Below are 19524 nucleotides of genomic sequence, written 5' to 3' on the forward strand. Positions count from 1 at the left end.
TGTGACTGTGAGTGAGAGCGTCTTAGTCTGTACACTATGCCAATTGCCGACGCTCTTGATAATCTATTGCAAACCTCTACAACTTTTATTTCCTTATCTTGATAATAGTAATTAATAACTTCACAAAGGCATTAGTTTAAAATCTGCGTCAAGTCTATTTTTATCCAAATGATTGGTTATGATTGATTGATTCACAAGAAGATGCCTTGAAATGTCAAAAATACGTCTACATTTGCAACAAATTCTGGATTTAACGAAATGGAAATATTTGACAGTTCAAGGGGAGTAATTTTTGAACTAAAATACTCACCAAACACTCACCGATCGAACCAAAATTTCATTTAAAAGGACGGAATTTTAATGCGTTCCAACATTAAAGGCCATTTTGCTAAAGTAAAAGTAGAATGTAAATAAAGGGCAGATAACTTCCTTGATTTTTTTTTAACCAATGAAAAATTACGTAACAAATTAAAAATAATTTACTTTGATTAAAGACATATTTGGCATTTTCTTTCAAAGTAGACAAGATTTTTTGGGTGATTTTGGGGTTTTTGACAAAAAAGCTGCAGTTGTCAACAAAAGTTTATAAATTCCTTGAAATCGATTTTATTGATTTGCAGTTTCATTATCCAGTCGTTTTCATTCCTCTTCAAACTCATAGCATTTTCAGTCTGGATAATCAAAAGTCTCATCTTTCCGGTCGTTTCCGGCGATTTTCGTCGTAAATTTCGGAATTTATTCAGAAGAAGCCAAAATGGCGTGGCAGCCAGAAGAGTCAGGGCTTCAACAGATTTTACAACTTTTGAAGGAGTCTCAGTCCCCCGATACGGCGACTCAGAGAGCCGTTCAACAAGTATCCTTTTGATCTGTTAAAATACCCAAATAGACACCCCTTAATACGTGTAGATCGCCTTTTTTTGACGATCGAAAACTCAACCACGTGCAAAATCTTGTGATTTGCTTGTGAAATCGGTATGGCGGAATTTTTTACATTTCATATTTTAGACCTCACTGAATGACTGAGATGAATTGATTACTTATTTTTTCTTTATCCATCGGTTTAGAAATTAGAAGAACTAAATAGATACCCAGATTTCAATAATTATCTCATATTCGTTCTCACAAAATTGAAAACTGAAGGTAGGGTTTTTCCAAATAAAAAAAAATCTTAAAAGGAAAATGTCAATTTCCTTGTTTCTGTTTTGCACTAGAAGTCAAATCATTATCCATCCTGAAACGTCCATGAAAGAAATGGTCTTGGGACCTCTGCTATCAGTCATGACCTTTCTTTCTTATGATGTGAGTTTGATGCTTGCTACCCAGAAGTTTAAAGGTCCAGTGTTTGAAAGATGTTAAGGCAAAAAGCCCTTGTAGTTTTGCACTACAACCTGTTCATGTTAAGCAGCTCACTGTTCTGTCATAATTTCCCTTATTGAACACAGCATGGTGTTGCCATGACATCATTAACTCAATCAGACGCAGAAAATTGAAAAAAACATTTGTATTCCAGATGATCCCACCAGATCTTTGAGTGGTCTTATTCTAAAAAATAATGTTCGAGCTCATTTTGAGAAGTTTCCAGCTGAAGTGACAACCTTCATAAAACAAGAATGTTTGAACAGTATTGGAGACCAATCTCCGTTGATCCGAGCTACAATTGGTATCCTAGTAACCACTATTGTAGCGAAGGGTGAACTACGAAATTGGTCTGAGTTGTTACCTACGTTATGTCAGTGTCTAGAATCTGAAGATTACAATATCTGTGAGGTGAGAACTGGTAATCAACTTTTAAAATTCTAGTTTTTTGTTTGACGTCTGTTGATATCGAAGGATAAAAGCTGTATAAAATGGCAGATGCGTTCCATGAATTGAACAAAATGCATCCAGATTCTGTTGATGTATTTGTATTTGCCAGTCACATCTAAATTGAGCTCCAAAATGAGTATAATTCCATTTGGGTCCTTAGTAGATCTTTTTATTTTATGCAAATGTGCAGGATTTTCTAGATTTTTCATGAGTTCCTGATATCTCCAACATATTTAAATATCCGGTTGGGAATTCTAAGATCTCAGTTAATAAGCTAAATGTTTTCAGATTGTTGATATATGTCGTAATTTTAGGGAGCTTTTGGAGCCTTGCAGAAAATCTGTGAGGATTCGGCTGAATGTCTGGACAATGATTCTGTAAACAGACCATTAAATATTCTTATTCCGAAATTTCTACAGTTCTTTAGGCATCAAAGTCCTAAAATCAGGTAATTAGAAATATAATGAAGTTCAATGCCCTATTTTCAAGGAATTGTAAGAGTTATTTTAAATTTTTTAACAAATATGACATCACATAATGATAATAATAATGTATAAGACCCTTTGCAATAGTATCGTCATAAAACACGGCACATACGCAGGCTGAATAACTCTGTAGTTATTTGGTACTATAATTGTGCTGAGATGAAAATAGAATCCGTCGCAGCGTTTGAAGTTTTTTATCATCAAAATATCTTCATTATCGCACTGGTTCTGACAGTTTTGTAAAGAGAAAATTTTAAATGACAATTGTTTTTGGAGATGTATTTTAAATCTTGTCACCAATTTGCCTACTAAGGTGCACGTGTATATTGTTATCCATACTTATTGAACAGTATTGAGCAATCTGTTAAGACTATTCTCTGTACTTCAGATCCCATGCTATAGCGTGTGTTAATCAGTTTATTATCAGCCGAACCCAGGCCTTGATGGTCCATATTGATACTTTTATAGAGGTGGGTATTTTAGAGCAAATTGATATAATGTAATATTGATTCTTTGTGTTGAAGCCATTATAGGTTACACCCAATTTTTGAGGCCTAGAATTAAACAATAGACAACCATATTTTACAGGTATAAAGACTTAGGTTTATGCCTATCCTAGAAAGGATAGGTTGGTTGTGGTAGCGAACGTTAACTTGTCATCTACCAACCAACCAACCTATTCTTTCTACCAACTGGTCCTCGGCCAAACCTCTTGGCATTGATCTTTCCTGGATTGTCTTTCATATGCTGAGGGAGATAAGATGCCTAAAATTCACACCATATGGCATTTCCTGTCATCAATTGCCTAATCTGTAACAGAAAAGAATGGTATAAAACTCATGTCATGTGCATGGTTAATTATTGAATATTTTTTTTTCCAGAATTTATTTTTTCTGGCGAGTGATGAAGACACGGAAGTGCGTAAGAATGTTTGTCGAGCGTTGGTTATGTTGGTGGAAGTCAGAATGGACAGATTGATGCCACACATCAATAACATTATAGAGGTTAGTCTCTTTGATTCTTCAGGACCTTATTTTAGAACTTAATTGAAGGTGTAAAAGATCTTGGTCTTTTTGTAAGGGAATGTCAAACGTAATGTTGAAACTTTTTAAAAAAAATATTTGTTTGATAAAAGGCTTGCCAAAGACAAACAAAACACTTTAACAGTTATCATTCTGCCTCTTCTAGAGCTTGCCATCTCGAACAAATTCCTGAAAAAAAACATTAGATTCACAGTGAACTAGCCCACTTCTAATTCTATTGTCTAATACTGCCAAGAATTTCCCCCAGAGGAAGTTTCCCCCCCAAAAAATGAAGAGAATGATGATTAAAAAGCTAGATACCATTTAATTTATAAATGACAACCTCCGGCTGACTGACTCTTCATTTAAATTCAAATTCTTGTGAACTTCAAAATTCAAGTCCGTCACATTAACACTTACTCTGAGAGTAATGGTATATATGTCTTATTCCAGTATATGTTGCTAAGGACACAAGATAACGACGACGGCGTGGCATTGGAAGCGTGTGAATTCTGGTTATCTCTAGCAGAACAGGCTGTATGTAAAGAAGTTCTGTCCAGTCATATTGCCAGATTAGTTCCAATTCTTGTAAAGGGAATGAAATATTCAGAGATTGATATCATACTGCTCAAGGTAAGAAAGAAAACAAACATTTGTTAGTGGTAAATAGTAATTGTGACTTTTTCCCCCAAAAAAATTGAGTTTATCTAAAAGTAATTGGTTTCTTGCAAAAGTTAGTCATTCCATAAGTTGTCTTTGTGCCTGGAGTAGTCTTTGTTTTTGTAGATTTCTGCGATGTAAAGGTAGATTTCAGCTTTATTGAAAATGAACTGGCCATGTACTCTCAAAGCAATCTTAGCGCCAGAATATGCTGGAAACAGTGTTAAAAATTAAGACACAATGACATCCTATCGCTAAGATGGAGAATAGGCAGTCTGTTCTCAAAATTTAAACTGTAAATATGATGATAGGATTGTCAAGTCATTTGTTGATAAATGATATTCTCCGGCTGTGTCTGATTTACAGTTACCTGCCTTGTTATTGGCGTTCGATGTCCCAGACCTGGAAAAATTTGGGGAATCTAACCTTCACTTCCCACAAATATTGACTAAAATGTGTTTGAATGACAATGTTTCTGTCGTTTTTTTTTTCAGGGTGACGTAGAAGAGGATGAAATGATTCCTGATAATGAATCCGACATTAAACCACGATTTCATAAATCTAAAACACACAATCAGAAACGAGCAGAAGATAATGCTGAGGAGGTAAGAATGATATTTTTTCAAGAGATTGTAAAGATGTATTGAACCATTCAAGTTACAGTCAAATTTCTGAACTTGCAATTCAACGAAAACTAAACAAGTTATGACATAACTTTTGTAAAGGCCCTTAAATATTGTTTTTCGCTTTTTGGAAAGTTATAATATATCATAGAATGAAATCTGAACTATTCGTGATGACCTATTCTATAAATATAAATTGTATTTCAGGATGGAGAATCAGAAGAGGGTTATGATGATGATGAAAGTTTATCAGATTGGAATCTCAGTAAGTTTATTTTTCGACTTACGATCATTTTTGGACAATTGCTTTATGAATTAAAAGCTTTATTCTCAAAATGTAACCCTAGATATAACAAAATTCAGGGTTTTTTTCTCCAAAACTCTACAAAGATCACTCCAGCTTTTAAGAAACTTAATAATCTGATTGGATATACTGCAGCTTAATATGAAATCAATTTTAGTGATTGGACAATCCGATGTCTTTTACGCCAATTCATTTCATTTCTTAAAAGTTTTAATTAATTTTGAATTCAATTTTTTATCAGGAAAATGTTCAGCTGCAGCGTTAGATGTGTTAGCCAATGTGTTCCATGAAGATATTTTACCATTTCTCCTCCCAATCCTGAAGGAGACGTTATTCAGTAACGACTGGGAAATACGGGAGTCGGGAATACTGGTGCTGGGAGCGATTGCCGAGGGATGTATGAATGGAATGATGCCCCATCTTCCAGAACTTGTACCATATCTCATCAATTGGTTGTCAGATAAAAAGGCGTTAGTTCGTTCCATCACATGCTGGACATTGAGTCGTTACGCTCACTGGGTCGTAGGTCAACCTCATGAGAGATACTTAAAACCACTGATGACGGAGGTAAGACGTTTGCTTTATTTAAACCTTGGAAAAGTGTTAAGGCATTATGTGTGGAATTATCAAGAGAGTAGAAAATATGAGAAGCAGACGCATATCCAGGATTGTCTGTGCAACACAAAATAGAAGTGAATACACATATATTTGGCTTTGATTTGATCAACTTTCCCTGCACTGGACACCACACCTCATTTAGTCCTACCTCATCAATTTACCAATAATAATAATGGAGTGTGCATATTTTTATTAAATCCTGAAAAAAGATTTTCTCCCAGAGTGGGATTTATCGGGAATAAAGAAGAGAATGATGATTAAAAAGCTAGATACCATTTAATTTATAAATGACAACCTCCGGCTGACTGACTCTTCACCTTTCTTAAAAAACCTGGCTATTTGGGCTTAAAACAATCTTAGCTCTAGGATGTCCTAACTTCTGACAATGTTTGGAGGATATCCTAGTGCTACGATTGTTTGGTGAATACGTGGCCTTGCAAACTATATTATATTTTATTGACGATCTCTGAGGTACACCCTACCTTATCTATTCTTCTCAAGGAGTTAAAATGAAGAGGATGATGATTAAAAAGCTAGATACCATTTAATTTATAAATGACAACCTCCGGCTGACTGACTCTTCCATTTAAAAGGGATTCCTTCATTTACACGCCAATAGTTGCAAATTCCAAGATGCCCTTTCCCATTTTCAAATCCTAATGCCAAGATTTGGTTGTCTTCTTTGCATCATCACTGTAGGCCTGTTTTGATTATGCAGATACAAATTTTTAGAATTTATTTTCGTGGAAAAACTGTAAATATGATGCTAGGATTATCAAGTCATTTGCTGATAAATGATATTCTCCGGCTGTGTCTTATTTACAGTTCTCTCCCTTGGTTGTTAAATGTTTGGGAACCAACAAGAGTAGCTGATTTGAGGCCTATCATTTAAGATTAAAACTTTAGTTCTCTAGGAATTCCTGATTACTATTTTATCTTAAAAACAGAATATCAAAATCTCTTAAAGCAGTCCAATTTTTTATAAAAAGTAATTTGATTAAATTGAAAATTTGACTGTTTTTATTTTGTTATATTTCAGTTATTAAAGAGAGTGTTGGACAGTAATAAAAGAGTCCAGGAGGCTGCGTGCTCGGCGTTCGCTACCCTAGAGGAAGAGGCCTGTACCGAACTAGTACCATATCTATCTTTTATCTTAGAGACCCTGGTCTACGCTTTCGGCAAATATCAGGTAAGTTATCAGATATTACTTTCTTTATTGTACCTGGTAATTTGATTGGAAAAAGGATGATTGGACAAAGAGAAATGATGACAACCTATCAGCATCCTAAACTTGTTGATTTAAAATGAAACCAACCTTCCTACTGTCTGATCTCATTTCCCTCATTGCACACTGCTTGACCTTTTATAAAACTGTGGAAACATGCTCAGCCTTCACCTCCTCTATGAAATTTGTTGATATTTTTTCAGCATAAGAATCTGTTAATATTGTACGATGCTATCGGAACTTTGGCGGATTCAGTTGGACACCATTTAAATAAAGAGGTAAGAAAATTCATTATATTTGGGGAATTTTTGCAAAATTTTGAAAGGTGCTCTATTCACATATACAACAGGCAGGTAATGGTTTCTCAAGAAGTAATTCTTGGAGCTAAATACAGACCACAATGCTACCATAAAACGGCTTTAAATTTATGTGAAACAGTTTTGCTAATTAAAGAAAGTTTAAACTGCACTAATTAAGCCGGCTAATTGACTATTTAGTCTCCTAGTGGTAGAATGGTGCACAGAATAAAACAGAATCAGTGTACTTGAAGATGTTCAGCTTGGTATCTTCATATAGCATTGATTCTGATAGTATGTTGTACAACCCTGAAGACATGTCTGCCCTGGTGCGTGTGACAAGGCGGACAATAAAACTAGGATATCAGTTGAAAGGGGGGATAAGATTTTCATTTACTGACCATGAAGACGAGACATAGCAGATCTTTAATTCATGTTATCTTTAGGTGAACTGTTCTCATACATAGAGAAATCTTGATAGAACAAAACCTACTTACAGCTGACACTTCTGACAGTATTTATGATGTTGCACTAGTTTTTATCTTGCAGATTTTGTTAAATTTTTTGTTGACTTTTGGATGAATTCTGTAGCATAGATATGTATAGGTCTTGTTGTTCTATTGGAGCAATGGCAAAAGGGAAGGACCTCTTGTTATGTTAATTAACATCTGTGATATTTGATATGGAAACGTTGTAGCCTTAGTTTTCACCCGATTACCATGAAACTTAATAGTTACCTTTCAGGCAGTAGTTTATTTGACCAAAGAATTTATGATTATTGAGGTCTGTTTCTATGATGATTTACAACAATCCAACTCTGATAAAAAAATTAAATCTGAACGACAGACTTGATCTGAGAAACAGACCTGTATTATCACTAAAAAAGACTGCTTATGTCCGCAATATAAAAGTTCATTATTTTGATACATGTATCCAGGACTGTAAGAAATTTCAATGAGGACTGGTTGTAGCGCAGTCAGAGTGTTGGTATCTTTACATAACATCACTTGTTTGGTTATGTTGAACAAATGATGATCATGGGTTCTAATCTAGGTCGATTGTGTGAAAGTCTGGTTACTCTGGGTTAGTCATCTTTCCTCATTATACCAGTCAACCCAGCTGTAAATGGGTACATATAATCTGGGAAAGATCAATTCCAAGAGGCTTTGTTTAGCCAAGGACCAGCTAATGGGAAGGATCCTTCTGAATTTAAGTTACAAAGAGGTTTGACCATGGACCAGCTGGTAGAAAAGATCTTTGATCACTTAAAATTTTCAAAATCAATCAGTTCTTTATATTGTACTACCTTATTATTTTTATAGTTTTAAATCGAATATCAATCCTGAATATATTTTCAATAAAAGTTATAGATCTGTTTCAATGATGATTTACAACAATCCAACTCTGATAAAAATAAAATCTGAACGACAGACTTGATCTGAGAAACAGACCTGTATTATCACCCTTTCAACACTAGCGGCAACTCTACTGGCCATTTAATAATATGATAATATAGACCCTAGTGGTTGTTACTATGTGATGTCACGTCATTTTCCTTAAATCCTATTACATGGGAGTTCAGGGTATATGACTTTATTCCGTTAACATTTAATGTTTTTAAAACTCCAGATAAGACCGATAAGGCTACCTTTCATGAATTTTAACAAAGTTGAAAAGTACAGCTGAACATTTTGAAGGTTTCACTATATATTTTAAACTTGTTAAAACACGGCACATACGCAGGCTGGATAACTCTGTAGTTATTTGGTACTAATATTGTGCTGAGATAAAAATAGAATCCGTCGCAGCGTTTGAAGTTTTTTATCATCAAAATATCTTCATTATCACACTGGTTCTGACAGATTTCATAAAATTGATCGAAAAAGAAACCATAATTTACTAAGATAAGTTGTCATGGATCCCTTCTACCAACTTTTTAGCTGAACCTCTTAACATCTCAATTTTTTTTTCATTTGTGTTGCGATTGCAAGGCATAGAATTATATAAAGACTTTCATTTGTGGCTTGTGTAGTCATTAATATTGCTGTTTGCCAAATCTAAGACCTAAAAATAGGAGAGAAAACTCATTTCAGCGTTACATGTCATCGATATTTGACCAAACTGAAGCTGAAAAGACTATTTTGTTTGAATGCTTAATTCTGTCGGCCATCTGTGTCCAATCCTAGGCATCAAAGCAGGATGTAAAATGTAATTCCTGTGTGTATTTACAGGAATATGTGAAGATGTTGATGCCACCGTTGATTAATAAATGGAATATGTTGAAAGATGAAGATAAAGATTTATTTCCCCTTCTAGAGGTTTGTAATATTTTAATATTTTTGATGATAATCCCTGCTTTAATTCACAATACTACTGTTAGATATTACCATGGGATATAACTTTATGTATGGGCTTACCCAAGAAATCCATGCAAATTGATCCCCCTACAAAAATTAATGATTTCATACTAAAAAATTGCTAATTTCAACCAGAAAATTGCGCTGCACATTGTTTGATTTAAGATCTTATATTTCACTTGGAATTTTTGTGGAAAACACTGTTCATATATGATACGAAGGCTACTTTTGAAATATCTTGGCTAATTTTGGATTCGCACTGGTTCTGACAGCTTTGTAAAGAGAAAATATTAAATGTTTTTTATATTTGCAATATTATCATCATAAAACACGGCACATACGCAGGCTGGATAACTCTGTAGTTATTTGGTACTAAAATTGTGCTGAGATAAAAATAGAATCCGTCGCAGCGCTTGAAGTTTTTTATCATCAAAATATCTTCATTATCGCACTGGTTCTGACAGATTTTAAAGACTAATGGCCTCAGTTTGAATTTTGCCAATATCTTTGATAGCTGTAGACATCGCATTTTCAGTTGAGTCAACACATTGTGTATACTGCTGGAGCACAAATTCTCAAAAAAGTTTTTGACTGAATACTTCTGTTCTGCAGGAATCTCCCAAGGAAAATGAGTTTCTAATTCACATTGAGTAAAATTTTTGTGGTTAAGTTCTCCGGGGAAGCAAAGTAACTTCCCTACTTGGAACCAATTCTAGCCATCCGTCATCACTTGATCGGAGATTTCTAACGAGATAAATTTTCACTTTAAATAATTTATCCAATGCTGATTAGATGAGAAAGCAGGTCAGGTTCTTATTTTAGTTACTATGATTTGTTATTTTCAGTGTTTATCAAGCGTAGCCACAGCTCTCCAGTCAGGATTTCTCCCATATTGTGAACCAGTCTACAGACGATGTGTTTCCCTAGTTGAACAGACATTAAACCAAAATTATGTGAGTAGATTGTATTTCAAATTCAGTTCAGTAGAAAAGTCGACATGAGTGAACTTAGTGTAAGAGAAATGATGACAATCTATCAGCATCCTAAACTTTTTGATTTAAGATGAAACCAACCTTCCTACTGTCTGATCTCAATTTCCCTCATTGTACACTGCAGGATGTCCTGGCATCAATCCCACAAAGAGAATAGTCTTTTAAAAAGAAATCTCAATCTTCTCGGTCTCTGGTGACTTGAATAAGTCATCTTTCTTTATTATTCAAGTCAAACCAACTATAAATAGGTATGGATAATCCAGGAAAGATCAAGGACCAGAGGTTAACAGGGTTCTCATAATCCTAACTTGTTTTCATAGTCATAAATAGATGGTTTCTTTCTATTTCTGGTATAATTACGCAGAATGCCAAACCTCTTCTAGTAATTTTGAAATAAGAATGATTTTTGACTTCCATATAATTTCAGGCTAACCTTCAGCAACCAGAGCAGTATGACCCCCCTGATAAAGATTTTATGATAGTAGCGTTAGATCTACTGAGTGGACTAGCAGAAGGATTAGAAGGAAATATTGAAGGTCTGGTAGCTAATAGCGCCATACTCAAATTACTCTTTCAGTGCATGCAGGTGGGTTGAATTAATAAAATTTGTTTTTGAGTCGCAAGTTTTCGGGGCCAATTTTCTTAAAAACTTAACTTATAAAAATACTTGATGCATTAGGTTTGTAAACTTGTCAAATTCCATAGTTGGGGGAAATATTTTGTCTTTGTCTCAAAGGACTTGAAGCTATTGAGTATGGAGGGAATTTGATTGTAATAATTCAGGTAAAAACCGACTAAAATGGAAACGGCACATACGCAGGCTGGATAACTCTGTAGTTATTTGGTACTAATATTGTGCCGAGATAAAAAAAGAATCCGTCGCAGCGTTTGAAGTTTTTTATCATCAAAATATCTTCATTATCGCACTGGTTCTGACAGATTGTTGAGAAAATGTTGTAACATTGGGAAAAAAAAGACCTAAAAAAAGAATTGTATTAATTTTGAGGATGTTGTTTTCAGGACATGATGCCAGAGGTTCGTCAGAGTTCGTTTGCGTTGCTAGGAGATTTAACGAAGGCTTGTTTTCAACATGTCAAGGCTTGTATAGGTAAGTTCAAGTCTTGTTGACTCGTACTTTCCTTCATTGTACATGGTTTTGTTGCCAAGCTAGCCAAAAACTCATTTTATAAACACAATCTCATTTTACTTCTTGTTCTAACTGAAGCCATCAGAGGCATAAATTTCAAAAGAAACAAACTATATTTTACAAGGGTAACAACTTAAGTTCACTGTAAAGGATCCTTTTTACCAGCTGGTCCTTGGCCAAACCTCTTGGCATTGATTATCCGCACCCATTTACAGCTGGGTGGACTGGAATTATGAGTGAATATGATTTATTCAAGGTCATGAGATATACTATAAACTGTTAAAAGGTAAAAGTAATATTTTTATGATTTAAAACACTTTATTCTATTATAGGTGATTTTATGCCGATCTTAGGAGCCAATTTAAACCCAGAATTTATTTCTGTTTGTAATAACGCTACCTGGGCCATTGGCGAAATATCTCTCAAAATGGGTAAGTGCCCTTTATCAAAAGATATAGAAATATAAAGATCATAAAGCATGACAAATATTATCTTAGTCTTAGTTTGCCTGATACAGTGAAACACGGTACTGATATGTGATGTTGAAATTCAATAAATATTTTTTTAGGAGCTGATATGGAGCCGTACGTGAAGTTAGTGATCAACCCTCTAATAGATATCATCAACAGACCTAATACACCCAAAACACTGCTCGAAAATACAGGTAGAGTTTTTAACTGTTTTACATTCTTTCCTTTCTTTAAAAGTTTACACGGATTGTGTAACTTGGTTGAAACATCTTATATTATAGTTTGTATTCAATGGATGCATGTATCATTTCGGGTGTAAATGTATGTCAAGGCTGTTGGATTGTGCACATGGTTAAATCTGAGTAAAACATCTTGCCCGTGGACTCTACAAAGCAAATCATTCTATGTATTGAGAAGACTAAAAGCATCATTATCATTCAGTCAAGTTGACAAAGAGTAGACAACTAGCAAGAAATCAGAATGTTGCATCCTTGTATATAAACAAGGACTAGAATACCTATTTTTAAACCCTCTATGACAGAAATGTCTGAACAGCTTTTAGGAAAAAGGGATGATGGGTAATTCCGAATCCATGCCAAGACAGAAATTGAATTGATAACATGTCTGTTTATATGTTGTACTGCTATATTGATGTACTATATACATTTACGTTTTCTATTTCTTGTTGGAAACCGTGGTAACACTTGCTCTCTTGAGGGTGGAATGTTTTATGTGGCTCTCTCATTATAGCGATCACCAGTTACCATGATTTTAATTTTTAACCCATACGCAACTGGTAATCGCTTTGATGTGAAGGGCACCTTTAGATTTTTCATTTGTCTTGTTTTGAAACCCAAGAATAGGCTGAATACAAAATGAGGGTCCCATGCATCAAGCAAAATTATTAAAAAATGCCACAAAATTCATTTTTTCATGCATAAATGTAAGATATTGTGCTGTGTGGGCTTGTGGGAAAACTTATTTCTGATAATTTACGACTCCTTGCTAGCAATGCTTTATTTATATTTTATAAACTCAATTGTTTGTCACTTCGTTGATTTTTTTGTCTTTTCTTATTTCTTCCTTTCGGTAACGTTCCATTTTGGTGTTGTCATGACGATGGGTGAATAGCCATTACGATTGGACGGATTGGTTTAGTATGTCCCGCGGAAGTGGCTCCTTTGTTACAACAGTTTATACGTCTATGGTCCGTACGATTTTAATTTTTCATTTTTTTTTCATTTTTCAATTCATTAATTTGGTGATGGGTTAATGTTTGGCTTCAAATTGTTTGTGCGTTTAAACTCTATCTAAAAGCATTATTTTGTTTTATAGTAGAGTAGCGTTTAGTAATATGTAGTAAAACTGTTAGATTTTGTATCTAAATTAATGTACTTAACATAAGCTTAACAAGAGAAAGTCAAATGTCTGGGTCCCGTTTTCAAAAATCTTACCATAAGAATTAGTAAGTGTAGAATTTTGTATTGAGAAATATCAACTTTCAACAAATTGTTTATCTTGATATTTTTGAGAAATGTCCAGACGTGCTAAATGTTTGTAAAAATCTACAGAAAGTTTCAATGTACAAGAACATTTAAGCTCCTTAAGGTGCAGGTGTACTAACGGTCTTATCGCTGTGTTTTGTCGCCGACTAGAGTCTTGACATGAATTTCGGCAGACAATAAAACAATCGGAGACAAATATCAATCTGGTTTGATATTAAAAATCCTGTTAGCATTGCAATAATCTTAGAAGAGATTTTACTCAAGATTCGAGTTGGCGATAAATATCAGCGACCAAGACTTCTTGTGCCTGCACCCTGTGAAATACCAGTCTGGTTTGAAAGAGAAATGATGACAAACTATCAGCATCCTAAACTTGTTGATTTAAAATGAAACCAACCTTCCTACTGTCTGATCTCTTGATTAAACCTGGGTTGCTTCCCTTGAATATCAATCCCAAATTATGTTTATTAAGACATTGGGATTAAACATGACAAATCTTTTTAAAAGTCCTCATGGCTAAAATTTACTAATAGGATTCGAAATACATTTCTGGGAATATAAATGCTGTTTATGTTTGATTGTTTGGGTTTGACATCTGGATTTTTTTCAGAAAGTTAACATCCCTTTCAGAGATTCCGTCTTGTTCATCGAATTTTTAAATAATTATTATAAAGTAAATGTTGTAAAATCTTGTACGTTTAAAAGTATTGTTATGAATTTCAGGTGTACATCGCTACGTAACATCAGAGACAACGAGGAAAAGGATTCTGCATTCCGGGGAGTTTGTCTAATGATTAGTGCTAATCCAGGTGGCGTTGTTCAAGATTTTATATTTTTCTGCGATGCCGTAGCTTCCTGGGTTCATCCTAAACAAGACCTTCGCGACATGTTCTACAAGGTTTGTTAGTCAATTATTATTTCTAAGTTTATTTCAAACTTGTTGACGAGGCTTAAAGAGAAATGATGACAATCTATCAGCATCCTAAACTTGTTGATTTTTTATGAAACCAACCTTCCTACTGTCTGATCTCTCAATTTCCCTCATTGTACACTGTTTGACAATAGTTAGATTTCAAGGAATGGAGGATTCTTCCAAAAATTAAATCAGATGGGATAATAAACTGTGGCCCTGTGTGCTACAGACTGTACGTTAACTTCCTTTGCAGTTAAAATTTTCATGTTTTTAACCTACTTTTCAGATTCTACATGGTTTCAAGAATCAAGTAGGAGATGAGAACTGGGGTAAATTCTCAGATCAATTCCCTCAGGCTCTACGAGAACGTCTCGCAGTCAATTACCAAGTCTGAATTTCCACTTCCACAGTAAGTACAGTCATCTCATTGGTCAGAAACTCTCATTTTCAACCAATGAATAAAGCAAAAGCAAAGGGAAGGAAGCTGGTGCTGTCCTAAATTTTTCACATTTCCTATTGAATGGCTCTGTGGCTCTGTGCCTTCTAAATGTAAAGTGTCAAGTCTGCATGGAGAGTAGAATTGCTTGGTAATTGTTGTAGCAGTCCCAGATTGTGATGCTAGATGTTCTTCTAGCTTCTCTCTTTGGCTTGCACTTGCCTTAATGCGACGTCAAAACAGACTTCAATGAAAAATGTCAACCAAAAATGAAAGTGCACATACGCAGGCTGGATAACTCTGTAGTTATTTGGTACTAAAATTGTGCTGAGATAAAAATAGAATCCGTCGCAGCGTTTGAAGTTTTTTATCATCAAAATATCTTCATTATCGCACTGGTTCTGACAGATTTATAGCAGTGAAATCTTGGTTCTAAAGACTCTTGCTTTTTTCTCTTTTCAGATCGGGGAAATAAATCGGGAAGGTGCTCTATCGCGTTGAGTATCTTAGGGTCCGCGTAAGGGTTGGCGAGGGAGGGCCGACTCCACAAGGGGTCCAAACAGAGCCTGGTCACATCCAACACCACAACCAGAAGACCAGTAGACCTGCGGCATGGGAACCGGGGCATTCTTAGTTCGGGTGGGTCGCGAATGGGTAGGGATAATCGTCGCGTTGTCGCGTGTTTTATCGTTAAATCTGTGACACGAATACAGATTGGTAGATACCAACATTGCATGTCCTATTTTAGAACTTTTCGAGTATTTTTAAACTATCGTTGTCTGTATTTAACACCTATCGTAGAATTCCAGCATTTTTATTGAAGATTAACGACCTGTAGGATGTGATGTCATAGATGTTACTATAGCAACTAGATATCAGACATCTCCATGGTTACGTTGCATGTTGAAATGTATCGGTCAGTTACGTGAAAGTTGTGTCCACTTACTACTTACTTAGCATGAAGCCTATTCATCGTAAATACATCATCCAATTCTGTAAGCTAAAAACCAAGTGGTTTTCATTTTTCCAAAATGGCTTTTGATTTGCTTTTAGCTTTCAAATTGATTAGCTTATAGAAATGCCAATATCTAATTGTGAGTTAATTTTGTAGCGTTTCCGTCTGTCATTTTCCCACAATTTTATTGGATGGTTTGAATTTTAAATGTTTTTCATTGGACGGCAACAAACCCTGTACTAAATTATTTACACGTAGCTATGTCTTGTCATCTAGATATTTATGGCACTTTATGTCAAATTTTGAAAGTCAAGCACATTTTTTATCCTTTATCAGTGTGTCCAAAATATGTCTGCATTAGAATTCCTATCACTCAACATGGATGATATTCATCTAAGTATTTGATGTAGATGGTTGAGGATGTCTAAACTAAATAATAACAGACTGTATGAGTGCTGTTTGTTTGGCCATCAAAATTGAGTGAAAAATGTTAAAAGGCGATTAATTTTGAGGAATTCTTGTGAAATTCTCCTTTGCTGCTGTTGAAAGATTAATGGAAAATTTTGCAATCTTCTACTGAAATTGTGATACTTATTTCCATGGCAGAGATAGAATGATGAACTTGAGCTTCAGCCTTGACCTCTCGGGTGATATTCGCGGGTTTTTCTGCTGTTTTTCGCGTGTGATATTTGATGTATATTTTTTCTCAATTTTATTTTTTTATGAAATGAATTTCGCGTTTGCGTCAACATGTTGGCTGGTGTATATAAAAATGTAAATGCGTTGATACGTGTATATAAGTTTTATAGGAATTGCGTTGCGTTGAAGAAGACAGATCTGATTGACTCGCGTTTTGTGACATAGTGATAGTTGCGGAAGATTTGCTAAATAAAGATTTTAATCGCGTGACATTTTTTATCGCGTCAGAATGTTGTTATTGTTATAAATTTTATCGCTCTTGTTATTTTTTCTTTTCGACGGCAGGTTACGCGATTTGTGAGATAGCGTTAATTTTTTTGATAGATATTTTTATTTTTTTTAATTTGAAGATTTCGTATCAAGGTTAGGGTCAAGGCCATCATTCTATCTTCTGTTTTTTTTTTTTTTTTTTTGTTCCATTTCTGTTCTGCTCAAAATGTATTACATAGAACAATTTTGTAAGTATGCTATAAGGTGAATGTATATCATAGATATTCCATCTTGGACTCAGTGTAAGTTCCTGGCCTCACATTCTTGTTAGCTTGGCAAAGTTTATTTATTATTCTGATAAGACGCATTGACGTATTTGGAAAATGCCTGAGGAGGTACTGGATTGATAATTTGAACACTATTGCCAGTATTGTGTAAGCAAGAACAGAAAAGGATGTGAATTTAATTCTTATCTCCCTGTTAAGATGGAAAATCTGTTTGGTACTCTCTCTTACACTTCAGTTTTTATTCCAATGAAAACTGCAATCATGTCAATTTGATTAGATATCCTTAATTATATTGTATACTTACTTCATTTTAAGATTCTAAACAAGGTTTTAGTCTTAATTTGAATTTTATGTTACTGTGTTTATTTTGAAAAGTTTCTATCTATGATGGGCTTGCTCAGCTTTATAGACCACTTAGATCCAATATCTGAACTTGAGGCCTGCATTTCGGAGAAGTTAAAATTTAAGTCTGAGGTGCATCAGGTGTTCCAGAAGGCTGAGCATTGCTTGTGCTCTTCTTATATTATATCATTTATTTATAAGTAAATAATTGACACAGTTTGAATCAATATTTGAAGTTACTAGTAATGATGACTTCTCAAAAGAACAGAGTTGTTTCCCTTCATTGCCAGTTTACATGCCTTCTCTTCATTGTAGAAATGAAGTTATGTCCTACTTTTCTGCACCTAACTGGACTAATGAAGATGGGCTATGCCATGTAGTGTGCAATGGAGGCAATTTTGCCAGGACGGCAGCATAAGCCTGCTCTTTTCTTATTTCCAACTGTTTTATTGTGGAATGACATCTGATAAAACTGCAAATCTGGATGTTAAACATAATGTAGAGAATGATCTCTTAAGACCAAGGATAGTGGTTTGAGTCACCTGCAGAAAAAAACACAAATTGAAATAACCAGATCTGCATTTTTATTGAATTTAGTGGCAGTTTGTAAGCTTCTACTTGTGCCATTGCAGAACTTGGAAAGAGTCAAAAAGATTCAGCATGTTAATGCTTAACTTTGTTAAACTGTAATCATACATTCTGTTTTTCTCTAGGTAATGTGTTTTATTTGCCTTTCAATAATGATGTTATCTTTTCCTTTCACTTAAAACCTTGTCTATTGTAGGATGCTTACCTAATCTTCTGTCCTATTAAACTAGTTAAATATATCGTGTTGTAATTGTCATCGTTGAAATGGGTGCCAAAGTATACATGAATGTCACCAAGTCGCTGTTAGCAGCTGAAGGGTTGTTCAGCCTTTAAGCTTGTGAAAAAAGCTTAATTTTCAGCTGCTAACAGGTTTCCTAAGGATTCCATTTTAGCTGCGGAAAAAAGATTAATTTTAGCACTCCATAGGTCTTCCAATGCATCCCTTTTAGCTGCTGAAAGTGGCTAAGTTAAGCTCCATCTTCTCTTGCCCTGATGGTCATTTTTAGCTGCTGAAATGAGCTTAATATTTAGCTGTGTGTGAAAAAGGTTGATTTTTAGCTGTTATCAGCTGATTCTCTTTTAGCTGCTGAAAAAAGCTTAATTTCTCTCAAAGTTTCCCCCTAAAAGCTTGTGAAAAAGCTCAATTTTTAGCTGTTAACAGCAGATTCATTTTTTAGCTGCTGAAATGAGCTTAATATTTAGCTGTGTCCCCTTAAAGCGTGTGAAAAAGGTTGATATTAAGCTGTTATCAGCTGATTCTCTTTTAGCTGCTGAAAAAAGCTTAATTTCTCTCAAAGTGTCCACCTAAAAGCTTGTGAAAAAGCTCAATTTTTAGCTGTTAACAGCAGATTCATTTTTAGCTGCTGAAATGAGCTTAATATTTAGCTGTGTCCTCTTAAAGCGCGTTAAAGAGGTTTATTTTTAGCTGTTATCGGCTGATTATTTTAGCTGCTGAAAAAAGCTTAATTTCTCTCAACATGTCCCCCTAAAAGCTTGTGAAAAAGCTTAATTTTTAGCTGTTAACAGCAGATTCATTTTTAGCTGCTAAAATGAGCTTAATTTTTAGCTGTGTCCCCTTAAAGCGTGTGAAAAAGCTTGATTTTTAGCTGTAAACAGCTGATTCTCTTTCAGCTGCTGAATAAAGCTTAATTTCTCACTATGTGTCCCCTAATAGCTAAATTTTTAGCTGTCAACAGCTGATTCTTTTTTAGCTGCTGACGAAAGCTTAATTTCAGGTCCCCTTTGAGTTTTTAGCTGTTATACTGTCGTCCAATAAGCCTCTTTTAGCTGCTGAAATGTGATAAATTTTAGTCCCCCGTCCCTTCTAGCTCCATTTACAATGGCCTTTGGGAGTCACTTCAGCTGCTGAAAAAGGCTTAATTTTAGCAGTCATCCAATGGAATTGGATACAGACAGCTAAAATTAAGCTCTACTGGCTATTATGCAAATACAACCTTAAATAAAAAAAGATAAAAAAAACTAAGGATTTATAAGAATTTTATTCTTGTAACATGGTTTTAACAGAATTTCTACAGGCTAGGGTGTAAGATGATTTTAGAACTCAGTTTTACAGACAGTTTTATA

At 34.7% G+C, this 19524-nt stretch overlaps 1 protein-coding gene across 1 annotated transcript; it reads left to right on the top strand.

Moving 5' to 3' along the window:
• Window positions 1-754: 754 nt before the first annotated feature.
• Window positions 755-14817, top strand: LOTGIDRAFT_112611 (hypothetical protein; the record flags this gene model as incomplete). Its single annotated transcript, XM_009050395.1, has 21 exons — window positions 755-853; window positions 1065-1140; window positions 1511-1767; window positions 2121-2254; window positions 2680-2761; window positions 3173-3295; window positions 3767-3946; window positions 4468-4578; window positions 4804-4861; window positions 5142-5467; window positions 6558-6707; window positions 6947-7021; window positions 9271-9357; window positions 10242-10349; window positions 10816-10974; window positions 11409-11496; window positions 11868-11966; window positions 12104-12199; window positions 13137-13212; window positions 14234-14408; window positions 14710-14817. 21 exons carry the CDS (start codon window positions 755-757, stop codon window positions 14815-14817), a joined length of 2667 nt encoding a protein of 888 aa, XP_009048643.1.
• Between the last annotated feature and the right edge of the window lie 4707 nt (window positions 14818-19524).

Source organism: Lottia gigantea (assembly GCF_000327385.1).
Source record: "Lottia gigantea unplaced genomic scaffold LOTGIsca_15, whole genome shotgun sequence".
Classification (NCBI taxonomy): Eukaryota; Metazoa; Mollusca; class Gastropoda; family Lottiidae; genus Lottia; species Lottia gigantea.